We start from the raw sequence: 13,103 nt of genomic DNA, 5'->3' as shown, positions 1-13,103 counted from the left end.
CTCAGGGACTAGCCGTAACAACCCGGTGGTTATTGACTGGGGGCTCTGTGATGGCTGTTGAATGAATGAACGATACATGAATGAACGAAACTTAATTCTGATTTGCAGCCATAACTTTCTACTTTAGTTTACCTTAGAGTATTTACATCCTATACTAAAATGTTTTAGTCATAAAAACTGGCTTGTAATATACCACTTAAAGAACACTGGGTACTTCACTGTCTTAATCCCTTGGAACATCAATGACCACATTTATGTCTCAGATGTTATTTAGAAAGTGTATTATGATTCTTGGGTGCTGGAGGCTTGAAGAGCCCTATGGAAGTGGCAATCAACACCACCCTCTGGGCAGTATAGCTAGCAAGAAGCATGGAACAGAGGCCAAACCCGGGATGTCTCTAAACTAGCTTCCTCCCCTGTAAGTTGAGGACAAAATAAATTCTAAGTTCTTCTATCAAAAATGTCATCAAATATCAATAACCACAACTGACTTATTGTTAAGATCAGCCAAGTCTCTGCTTTTCTCTTCTGGTGGAGCCTGGTGGTTGGGTGTGTGCGCTTTGGTTCAAATCCTGGCTCAGTCACTGCTCGCTATGTGACCTCAGGTTAGCCTGTCTGTAAAATGGGAATATCCCCTCAAAAGGTATTCTGAGGATTAAATAAAATAAAGCACATCTGCCACGTAGTACAGAAGCACTAACTAACTGTACAAATCTTGGTTCCTATACTTTCATACGTGTGTGTCCTTTATGTTTGCTTTTGGCTATTTACTAGGTGAATATATAAGAAAACAGAGCCTTTCAGAAACAGAAAGATTGGCATCAAAGATCAAGTAGACAAAGGTGGAGTGACTCTGGGTTTACTAAGAGCAGGGCTGGTGGGGCACCTGGGTGACTCAGTTAAGTGTCCATTTCTGATCTGGGTTCAGGTCATGATCATAGGGTCTTGGGATCAAGCCCCATGTCAGGCTCCACGCTTAGCATGGAGTCTGCTTGACAGTCTCTCTCTCTCTCCCTCTCCCTCTCCCTCTGCTCCTCCTTCCACTCACACTCTTTCTGTCTCTCTCTCTCTCAAATAAATAAATAAAATCTTAAAAAAAAAAAAAAAAAAGACCAAGGCTGGGCTCAGCTATAAAGCCCAGGGCCCTCCTTCCTGCCTCTATGCCTGCTGCCTGGGACCTGAGAGCAGGTCTGATTTTCCTCACCTCAGTTGGCCTGTCTGAAGAGAAAGAACATACACATATCCAAGGCCCTATTTTGACCACTGACCCTGAGCAGTTCTGTACCTTGCACTCTCCTTCTCCACATTCCCTAGGATTTTTCTGTCTCTCCCTTGCCCCTCTGCCTCCATCCAACCATCTTCTTCTTCTTCTTTATTTTCTTTCTTCTTCTTTCTTCTTCTTCTTTTTTTTTAATAAGTAAGCTCTGCACCCATGGTGGGGCTTGAACTCACCACCCTGAGATCAAGAGTCATACACTCTACCAGCTAAGCCAGCCAGGTACCCCAGCCAAGCATCTTTTAAATCTCTTTCTGGGTTAAAGTGTCCTTTCAAACTGCTATCCATGTCTGCCAACAGCTGCACATTTAGGAAAGAGAAACAGAGTGAGGCACAAGATGGGTAGGGGGGCAGAACCCTAATTCCCGGAACTGGGGATGTGGCAGGAGTAAAAGAGAAGCCTCTTTCCCTGGAAACAGATGTAAAAGTTATTCCTAAACCTCAGCCCTCATCTGTCCCCTCTTAGTGACAGGACGGGCTTTGTGGAGGGCTCCCTACATGTAGATTCATCGGGGGAGGAGGGACTGGGTCATACCTGTCTATTTATTACCCATTATTACCCTATTTATTACCCAGCCTCCAAGGGGACAGTCAGGCACCTCCTGTACCATTAGTGCCAAAAGTCAGCCATTCCCACTCCCTTCCCAGCTGTTGTCCAGTTGAAAGCCGGAGGTGACCAAGTTCTCTCCTTCCCGTAGCTGTGGTAGCAGCAGCCACCTTGCTCCCCACATCAGAGGCACCGGAGGCCAAGGCAGAGTTGGGGGGCCAGCTCTCTCTACTTGGCATTAGCATGGATTCCCCTTAGGATCTTGCAACTCCTGAGAAACTATAATATATTCTAGTGCAGCTGTTCTTAAAATACTTAAGGGGGAAAAAATGAAATCACTTGGCTGACAAAACTGTGAAATGTTCAGAGGCAGACTGCTTTAAGTTCTCCTGATCCAGCTTTGATGTTTTTCACGAGCACCGATTTCTCTCTCGCTGTTGCTGGGCTCTGAGAATGCTGGGAGCGGAGAGGAAGTGGAGCCCCTTGGGAAGCAAGATGGCAGCCACCACTGTAGCTTCCTCTCTGTTCCAGCTTGAGGGGCAGGAGTCAGTCTGGCAATGGACAGTTGAGAAGAATCAGCCTCAGACTGGGTTGACTCGGGTCACGTGTCCGGGTTTGAGCCAATCACTAAAGCCAGAGACTAAGGTTCTCAGTGGTCTTAGGACCAGCTCACATGTCCCTCCCCTGCAGCTGAGAATGGGGTCAGCTCACTCTTTCCTTTTCCCAGCAACTATTTTAAATCTTCCTGGCTTCTTCACACCTTCCAACACTGTCCTCCTCCCCAGCCAACACGTCACCTCCAGTTTCACAGAGCAGTTAAAAGCCATCCAAGGGGAAACCCCTCTATAACTTGAGCCCAGCCCCCCTACATTAGCACTCAGCTACTTCTCGGTCCCTCCTGGTAAAACGGAAAAGCTGCCCCTTCCCGGGGGCCAATCCCAATGCATGGGATCCCATTTAGTTCTACTTTTTCACTACTACAGGGGCCTTGTTCTAATCTTTATCTGCTTTCTTTCTACATACTCATATTTCCCACCCATCTACCCTTCTAATTTTGTTACTGACCATTATTTATTGACCATATATGTGCCAGAATCATAAAATCCACCATAAAATAAAATGAATAGCTATCCAATTGCTTGAGCCAGAAATCTGGGAGCTATTCCTTGTCACCCTGCAAATCCAGTGAATTACCAAATCTGATTAATTTGAATATCCCTAAGTCTGTCCACTTCTACCCATCATAGTCCAAGTCAACCATCATATCCTTTTCTTTCACTTGGTCATGTGACCCTCAGGCAAAAAATTCCATCTGGGTTTTGTCATCTTCACTCAGAACTGATGAAGCGGATTAGATGTTCATTTTATGCTCAAAATTTTATGGATTAAGTCTAGGCCTATACACTGCAACCAGAGATATGATTTAACATTTTTTAACATTATAGGCCTTATACCTCGGGCTCAGTATTCCCTACGTTCTGCTCCCACATCATCCAGACACTCCCAGCAACACCTTTTAAGGACTCATCTTATGAGCAGTAAAATAACAAGGAGGATTCAAAGGCCAGACACCGTAAGTAATGATAAATTTGATTATATATGTGAAACAATGAAAAATGTAAATATGAAATTATGGTTTTAGGTTCACTTCAAAAGTACATTAAAAATATCGGGCTCTTATCTAGATACTTGGATCTAAATAATAAAATTCTGGATTTCTCACAGAGGGACTTTGTTCATGAATTGTTTCTGAATCGATGACTGGGAAGAGGGATGGTCCATGGTTTCCCACTCTGCCTTCTTGCTGATGCTACTCCTCAGTAACAGAATTCTGAATATCAAAACATTTCATCCCCAAAGCACTTACTCAATTACAATGAAATAAATGGATGTGGAAGTCAGTATCAACACCTTGCCATGTTCCGTCTCTGAATCTCGTCCTTTCCTTCTGTCATCTGCAGTAATTAACTAGCAGCATGAGATCTCTTATCTGAGTTCCCTGGCAGAGCAGAAAGTTTCAGAAGTCATTTTAAAAACATGTGAGAAATCTACCCTCCAAAGAAATTCTTGGGACACAGATTAGGTCAAGGTACAGAACATATATGTAGATTTTTTTTTAAATATTTCCGCTTTTGGTTTATGTAAAACGTTTACCCTCTTCCACTGCCTTCTCTGCATTACTTTGATAAGTATTATACTCTTTGCCCCATTGTTTTTTAGAATCCCCTCCAGAAGTTTACGTGTCAACCCATTTAAGAATTCCTGCCTCTTGCTTTGAGGAAAATTAAAAGGAAAAGATTTAATCATATTGTCAGAGAAAAATATGAGGGTATAATTTTGCAGATGATGATCTAGTTATTGGATCAAAAATTTCCAGCAGTGTTTCTGAACATGTGGTTAAGGAGTCATACACAGAAAGGGAAGAAACAGATCAGGAATATCCATTTAAGGTCCTTGACCAAGTAGGACCACATTATCCATCCCCGCCCTTCGCTTGACCTACCAATCTCGGTGCAGTCAGCTTTCAGTAAAAAGTGAAATTCTAGTATATGTCTGTTTCTGCAAAAACCTTTTCCAAAAAGAAGCAATATTCAGTTGGCGTTTATGGGACCACAAGGGCTTTTAAGATTCACTCCATCCCCGTTTCACTCCCAAAAGCAAATGTTGCTCTTATAGGGGTAGTTGGTGATTACAGCTCATGGTTGAGAAGGCTGCTTAAGTAACTAAATGCATCAGAGGAGAGCCACTGTATCACAAGATTTAAAAGGGTGATGGGCTAAACAAACCCTAATAAATAAGGGAATGTTTTGTAGCCCATTAACTTGTGTACACTATAAAAACCCCAAGCAAAAAGCGTAAGGTCCAGGAAAGGCACAAAAGAATTGGAGCCTCTTTGAATCTAAGTTCTGAATTCTTAAGAAAGGCCTATAAGACAAATCAGATAAATACAGACTGAGGAGGAATGTACACATGCTGGGATGTAAGGCCACCAAGACTTTCTAAAAAACAAAACACTACACTAACACAAATGATAAACTCTTAAGGAATTTTTAGATTACTCCATATATGGGATATCTTTTTTCTTTAGATGATAATGGCTTTTTGTTGATAGATTTAATTCGTAACCAGTTCCCTTTATGACAAGTGGCAGGTACAAGAAGGCGCCCTAAATGGCCTGCCCCAGACTGGACGAATGATCTTGGTCCCATGAGTAACAGTGACTTTTAATGATATCTCCAATATCTGTTTAATCCTTATATTACAGGTACCTATTAAACACGAAAGAAGGACTGACAACGTCTTTCTACCCAATGTGGCAGAAAATGTTCAATGTTCAGCTTTTCAAGTTCACACAACTCCATCCATAATCCCATAAAGACCTGACTGGTAATCATATATCCTTTTCCACATTTTATTTCCTTGAGCATTTGAATGAATAAAAATGATTCTAACCTCAATGAAACCTTGATCTAATTTTTATTATCAGTACTATGAAGACAGTGTGGAAGGACTGAGATGATTATATCTGCAATGTCCCAGGTGAAGTAGTGCTCGGCCCTAGGTTTTAGGAACTAGGAGTTGATTTGCACTTCTACAACCTGGGCCTCAGCTTTGGTCAATCAACAGCCTCTCATTGTGGGTTCCAGATTACTGATGAGGTGTGCGAACCAGGAGAGAGTGCATTGCTGCTAAGCAGTAATTTTTAGTAAGTGAAAAACCAGAGAAGATTAATCTCAATATATTTCAGAGCACTCATTTCTATTTGTTTCACTTAAGAACATCATCCTCTCTTAACTAGTTTTTTATTCTGCCTACAAATACTGAGACCCTCTTCAGAGTTTTGCGAAGTCCTAATGCAAGCCTTTTTGTTCAGACAAGAAAATGTATCCTGAGTAAAGGAATAAATGGGTAGATGAATGGAACAGAACAGACCAGAGAAACATTTACATACATATATTTATATATTATATTTGTTTAACTTTTCAAATTAAGGGTAAGGTTGAGTCTATTTCAAGTAGAATAAATTATCACCTTACACTATACACAATGAATTCCAAATGGATTCAAGATCTATATGCACACACACACACACACACACACACACACACAAACTTCTTTCTTTTTTTTTTTTTAAAGATTTTATTTATTTATTTGACAGAGATCACAAGTAGGCAGAGAGGCAGGCAGAGAGAGAGGGGGAAACAGGCTCCCTGCCGAGCAGAGAGCCCCATGCGGGGCTCGATCCCAGGACCCCGAGATCATGACCTGAGCCGAAGGCAGAGGCTTTAAACCACTGAGCCACCCAGGCGCCCCCACACAAACTTATTTCTTAAGTAGAACATGAGAAACAAAAGCCAAGAGGAAGATTGATGACTTGGATGTCAAAGCTACAAATTCAACATGACAACATGACAATATGGTACCAGTTATCAATTTATGCCTCTCAGCTCTAAATTTATCCTTGTCTGCTATAATATAATTAATATGGACCCTGTAAATCTTTCTTCTTTGCCCACTGCAAGATTTTAAGCTTTGTCAGGAGAGAGTACTGGAGGGATCCTGAAGAAGGAGGTTCTGGGGTGCTTCTCTTGGCAGGTTCCTGCTATGTTGACATGCTTCTGTGTGAGAATGCGCATGGGAGCATGCAGCTTCTTGGTGGAGGGCCACTGGCATGGCGCCTTCTGTGAAGGGCTTTCTCCTCCTGCTCCTCCTTTCCTGAGGGCTACTTCCCAGCCTTAGTGAACTTCTCTGCCATCCAGTGAGCCTTTGCGGTCACACCCTCTCCAGTTTATGTCAGCTCTGGAGGGTCGTGGCTGCTCACTATATCTGCTATCCCTGTTTTCTTCAGAGCTCTCTTTATTGCTTCCCAGCCGGTCCTCCCATTACGTCAACCCCTTGTTATAGTTAATAATCCTTTTTATTAAACTTTCTCACAGTTGGATTACTGTGGGGGTTCTTTTAATTGACCCATGAGTAATACAGAACTGATACAGTTCAATAATACAGAACTGATACCAGTAGTGGAGTGGTCTTAGGGGACAGACTCACAAGGATGGGATTTGGGGATTTGCTTGGTTGCACCCTTGGGCATGGACACAATGCTGAGCTCCTTGACAATAAGAAATGGAAGACTAGTAATCCCTTGCATGCAATGGCATGACAATTAACCAAGTTACTACCCACGTTGACTTCGATGAAGTACCTACTTGAAGCATGTGCTTCGGGAGCTTAAATTGTTACCACACTGACTCTCATGGCAATAATCATGACCATAAATACCGGGGTGTGGGATGGACTTTCTTGGATGCACTTTAGCCCTTACAGAAGAAAATGACAAGCTCTGGTCCTTTAATTCTCAGCTCGGATCATGGTCTAAAAACCAGAGAACTTCCATAGCAGCCTTCAAAAAAAAATCTCTTATTTCTTGTAGTCATAGGGGTAATAATGCTAAAAAAAAAAAAAAAAAAATCAAGCACAATTTTTAATTGTGCAGAATGTTAATACAATGACAGTTGAAATCACAATCTTGTCATTTCTCATTGCTGTTGAGATGAGCTCTCTCATTTCAGCGGTTATGATGCAGTCCCAGAATAGCAGAAGACAACGGCCAACGACAAGGTAGGTATGTCTATTATAAGGGGCAGCAGGGACGTGTCAGTAGTCAGATTATAGACCTGGCACATAGAGATCTTTGGTGGTCAGTGTGTGTCCCCAAATGAAATCACATGGGCAGCCAATTCGAATATTGTTTGATCTATACAACAGGAGAAACTCTGGTAGTCAGAAACCTGGCTTGAGTCAGCGTAGAGGAGAGTCATAGTCTCTCACCCAGATTCCAACCCCACATTGGGTGTGGAGTCTTCCTAAAAAACAAAATCTTGATTCTTGGGAACTCAAAGCACACAGTGGCTCAACAGTCAAAATGAAGGCTTACAAGTGAGGTAGCAGAAGGAGTCTCAGGTTCAAATTACAGTGGACCCAGTCAATCCATGGGCCCACCATGTGGTTATTTCCACAGTTCCTGAATGTATAATTGGAACAGACAACACAAACAACTGAAAAGACTCCTATACTGGTTTTTAACCCATGAGTTGAAGCCTCATTATTTTAGGAAGAGATCATTGGGAGCCCCTGAAACTTCCCCTTTCTGGAAAGTAAACTAGAAGCAAAATTATATCCCTGGGGAAACTACAGAGATTAATGCCACCTTCAAAACGTTAAGGAAACAAGGATGATGAGACCTATCACATTGCCACTTAAATCACCACTTTGGCCTGTGCAGAGAACAGGTGGATCTTGGAAAATGACTAGGGACTATCAGATTCCCATCTTAACGAGGTAGTGATTCCAACCACAGCTGCTGTCTCAGATGTAGTATCTTTACTGGGGCAAATGAATATCCTCTTGGCCTTCGTTATGCAGTTGTTGACCCAATTTGTTACGCCTTTTGCTCCATAACAAATTGTAAGGACCATGAAGAGCAGTTAGCTTTTACCTGGTAGGGCAGCAGTATACTGTCGGGGTCTTGCTTTAAGGCTTTGTCAATTCTACTCCCTACCATGATATAGTCTGTAGAGAGCTTAATCATCATGATATTCTACAAAAGACACTATGTTTACAACATGCTGATTGGATATGATGAGTAGGAGGTAGTATTTAGTGTCTTAGTAAGACATACAAGAACTAGAAGGTAAAGGACAAATTCCACAGAAATTTAGGGCTATTAACCCCAGTGAAGTCTCTGGGGGCTCAAGGTTTTGGAGCATGTTAAGTGTCTTCCTCTAAGGAGAAAGGCAGTTTGCTTAGGCTTACACCATATACTGTGAAAAAAAAGGCATGATGCTCAGTAGGCCTTTTTGGATTTGAAGGCAACATGTGCAATATTTGAGTTGGCTATTTCAACCCTCCTCTAGAATTATCTGTAAGATTACCAATTTGGAGCGGGGAGCCTAGCAAGAGAAGGTTCTGTCATGAACTTGAGTTACAGTATAAACTGCTCTGCCATATAGGTCCTATGATCCAGCAGAGCCAGTGATTCTAGAAGTATCCTGGCACATATGGAGCCCTTCTCAAGCAGAAATACAGGGCAAACCTTAGGGTTCTGCAGCAAATCCCTGCCCTCTTTTGAAGGCAACTATTCTCCTTCTGTGCCTTGTAGAGACCGATTACCCAACCAAGAGGTGGTAGGTGAGCAGATAGCCTAAGCTTCACATCATGATTTGGGTGTTTGAGAGTCTGCCTAGTCATAAACTTGAGCATGCACAGCAGCAATCTGTTATCAATGGAAATAGTATACACTTGACTTAACTTTCTGGAACAGGTCCGAAAGGTACAAATAGCTTCCGTGAACATGTGGCTCAGACTCTTTCAGCACCAATGCCTGTTGCTGCCTCTTCCTCAATCAATACCTCTGGTCTGGAGTGTTTCTAACAACTAGCTAGCCAAGAAAAAAAAAAATTAAACCTGGTTTATAGATAGGTCTGCATGATATATTGGATCCACCCAAAAGTGGACAACTGCAGCACCATGGAGCTCAGGAGTGGATCTAAATAGAAGGGGCGCAAGAGGGGCGCCTGGGTGGCTCATTGGGTTAAAGCCTCTGCCTTCGGCTCGGGTCATGATCCAGGGTCCTGGGATCGAGCCCTGCATCGGGCTCTCTGCTCTGCAGGGAGCCTGCTTCCTCCTCTCTCTCTCTCTCTGCCTGCCTCTCTGCCTACTTGTGATCTCTGTCAAATAAAATAAATAAAATCTTTAAAAAAAAAAAGAAGGGGTGCAAGAAAATCTTCCCTGTGAGAACTGCAAGTAGTGCATTTGATTGTCCATGGTGTCTGATCTGAGACATGGCCAGAAGTACAAATCCACACGAATTCTTGGGTAGTTGCTAGTGATTTGGTTGGACAGTTAGACTTGGAAGAAATAGTAAAGGTTGGTGAAAAGTAAATGTGGATGGATCTCGGAATGGGAACACACTCAAGATATTCATATCCCATGTCACTGAAGGGCATCTACGGCAAAGAAGGCTCTTATTAATCAAGTGGATAAAAGAATGCACTCTATGGGTGTCAGTCTCTTTCCCCAGCTACCCCAGTGCTTGTTCAATGGACCCATGAATGTGACCTATGCATGGGCTCAACAACATGGATTTCCCCTTATCAAGGCTGACATGCACTACTGACTACTGTCTGATCTCTCAGGAGCAGAGACCAATACTGAGGCTGAATACGGTATTAATCTCGTGGGTAACAACCATCCATGTGATAGCAATTTGATTATATTGGGCCTTTTCCATCATAGAGGACAGAGATTCATCTTTGGTAGAATATACACATTCTGAATATGGTCTATAATGCTCCTGCCAGCACTGCTAGCTGATGCATATACTCACAGAATGCTTTATCCACTGTCACAGCATTTCCTTTAGCACAGCTTCTAGCTAAGGAGTCAATTTCACAGTAAAGGAAATGTTGCAGTAAACTCATGCCTGTGAAATTAACATGCCCCAACACCCAGAAGTGGCTGGGCTGACTGAAAGGTGGGATAATTCACTGAAAACTCGTTGTAACTCAGTTGTAACCACCTTGAAAGGATGGAGTTGTCTCACAGAGGTAGCATACGTACCCAGGAATCAAGAGGTAGAAGTGGGTATGACTCACGGTGATACTTCTCATCTCAGGAACCTCAAGCTGAGCTGGTTTGGAGGTCTTAGTTCCGAAGGTTTGTTTCAACCAGAGATACAACAATGGGTCTATTGATTTAGGATCTAAGGTGAGACTGCCACTTGGCCATCTTGGGATTCATAAGCCACTAAACCAACAGGCAGTGAAAGGTGTTACCCTACTGGCTGGAATGGTCGATCCTTATTATCAAGGGGAGATTGTAGTGCTGGTACACAGTGGAGGCAAAGGCCATATCTGGAGCATGGTGGTTCTCTAGGTGCCTGAGCACTTCTATACCCAATAGGAAAGATTAATGAAAATCTACGCAACCAAAATAGAACAGTAGAAGACTCACACCCTTTGGTAGTAATATTTGGGTCACCACCAGGAGAACTGACCACTTGAGATTCTCAGCAAGGGCAAAATAAATATTAAGTAGTGGGAGATCATAAATTGACAGAAAAAAGGACTTTAAGCTTTGAATCCACCTGTTGCCCGCTCCACCATTATGACAATGGTGTTGAATGAATACTTCTTTGCTAGGTGGCGTGATGTTTTGTCAGACAGCACTGGAGGAATTTCTTTTCCTGGTTCTGGGCAAAACTTTAGCAGTGCACACATCTGAGCACTGTGGTGTCGCTGCTGTAGTACCCTCTTGAACATGGCTTACCCTGCACCCCCTTGGATGGCTTCGCAGGTCACCACCAGCATATCATTTCCCCATAGCTGCCCGGTGGTGGATTTGCAGCTACCACAAACTTCATCCAGAGAGCCAAGGTTGTAACGTTAATATTTCTGGAATTTGGCTTGAGGGAGGACAGAGAGCAGCCACTTCTTATATTTGCTATGCCAGTATTCTTCAGAGTTCTTCACTGCTTTGTTTGTATTTCTTAAAATATTACAGATAAGGGGCGCCTGGGTGGCTCAGTGGGTTAAGCCGCTGCCTTCGGCTCAGGTCATGATCTCAGGGTCCTGGGATCGAGTCCCGCATCAGGCTCTCTGCTCAGCAGGGAGCCTGCTTCCCTCTCTCTCTCTCTCTGCCTGCCTCTCCGTCTACTTGTGATCTCTCTCTCTGTCAAATAAATAAATAAAATCTTTTAAAAAAAATTATTACAGATAATATGTCCTATCCCTCCAATCCACTCTTAGGTCAAAATTCCCCTGTTCATATTTGTGGCTTCGATCTCCTGATTGTACTCTTGTGATATGGACACCATAATCAAAGATGAAGACTTGAAGAATGTATCAAAGAAAATCCATTTGACCATAGATGACCACCCAGCACGTTTTAAGAGAAAAAATCCTACAATTAATAAGACACGATAGAAAAAGACAATTCACAGAGGAAGTACAAATTAAGGACAGTAACCAAGTAAATCATTTCACTCACCAGAGTATTAAAACTTTGCCAATATCAGTTGGAAAGGATATAGAAACTCTCAGGTACACTGGCTGGTGGGAATTGGAAGGCAATCTCAGTTTGTTAAAATGTACAGAGTGTGGGTGGAGCTGGAGGGTATTATACTGAGCAAAATAAGTCAATCAGAGAAAGACAATTATATGATCTTACTCATATATGGGATTTAAGAAACAAAACAGAGGAGCATAGGGTAAGGGAGGGAAAAAATAAAACAAGACGTAATCAGAGAGGGAGACAAACCATAAGAGATTCTTAATCATAGGAAACAGACTGAGGATTGCTGGAGGGGAAGGGGTGAGGGATGGGGTAACTGGGTGATAGACATTAAGGAGGGCAGTGATGTAATGGGTGTTATATAGAAGACTGACCAATCACTCACCTCTACCTCTGAAACTAACAATACACTATGTATTAATTGAATTTAAAATTTAAAAATGAGTTAAATATAAAAAGCTCGAAGTGTAAACCCTATGACACAGATCTCCCCTTCTCTACCTTTACACTAGACAGAAATTCACACATAAACAAGGGGGTAGGTGCAAAGATACTGCTCTGCAAGTGTTACTAAAAACTAAAAATTGCAAACCTACTATCCTTCCATAAGCAGATACTTATGATACTCATACTACATATGCCCTCAGAGAATTGAAGAATTTGGTATAGCTACATACACTAACTTGAGATCTCCAAGTAGTGAGTGAGAAGTTGCAGGCTAATATTAACACAAAAATCCACATTATGTTATTTTCTAAGGATACATACAATATATAAAAAAAATGCTGGCGGAGGGGGTGTTTAACACCAGACCAGTTCCACTAATTACCTCTGCAAAGTGGAGGAGCCGGCAAGGGGAAGGGATTGAGGGACAGTCAAAGCAGACATACTTATCTTGTATAGTTTAAGAAAAAAAATTAAGAATATGTATTTATATATTCCTTGAAATAAAAATTAAAACTTTAAAGGTCCCATCTTGAGACTGCATTTGCCCTCAAACTGGACAGTGCACATTAAACAGTAGTTTTCAATACACTGGACTTCGGGCAAAGGACAACGATCCTTGAAGGACAGGAAACTATGGATCCAGACAACTGCCCCTTATTTCTAAGCCATGATGCGGGGAGAGGATGCCCAGACAGAGCCGAGTGCACTTCCTGAGTTGAGGAGATGGAGCTGGAAGTCACGGCAGCTGAAGGCAGCTGGAGT

The 13,103-nt window shown here is 42.4% G+C and overlaps 1 protein-coding gene across 1 annotated transcript in view; it reads left to right on the top strand.

Annotated features, from left to right (window-relative positions):
• Positions 1-5,286, top strand: part of LOC111158343 (coiled-coil domain-containing protein 162-like) — a 50,686-nt gene extending 45,400 nt beyond the window's left edge. The window contains exons 15-16 of the mRNA XM_022520318.1: positions 3,269-3,396; positions 5,089-5,286. Coding sequence (XP_022376026.1) covers positions 3,269-3,396; positions 5,089-5,199 — 239 coding nt within the window. The 3' untranslated portion in view covers positions 5,200-5,286. The remainder of the gene's footprint in view (positions 1-3,268; positions 3,397-5,088) is intronic.
• Positions 5,287-13,103: the final 7,817 nt, after the last annotated feature.

The sequence above is a fragment of the Enhydra lutris genome, unplaced genomic scaffold, assembly GCF_002288905.1.
Source record: "Enhydra lutris kenyoni isolate GAN:26980312 unplaced genomic scaffold, ASM228890v2 scaffoldscaffold58, whole genome shotgun sequence".
NCBI lineage: Eukaryota > Metazoa > Chordata > Mammalia > Carnivora > Mustelidae > Enhydra > Enhydra lutris.
The sequence above is the reverse complement of the archived record's forward strand: the minus strand, read 5'-3'. Positions and strand labels throughout refer to the sequence as shown.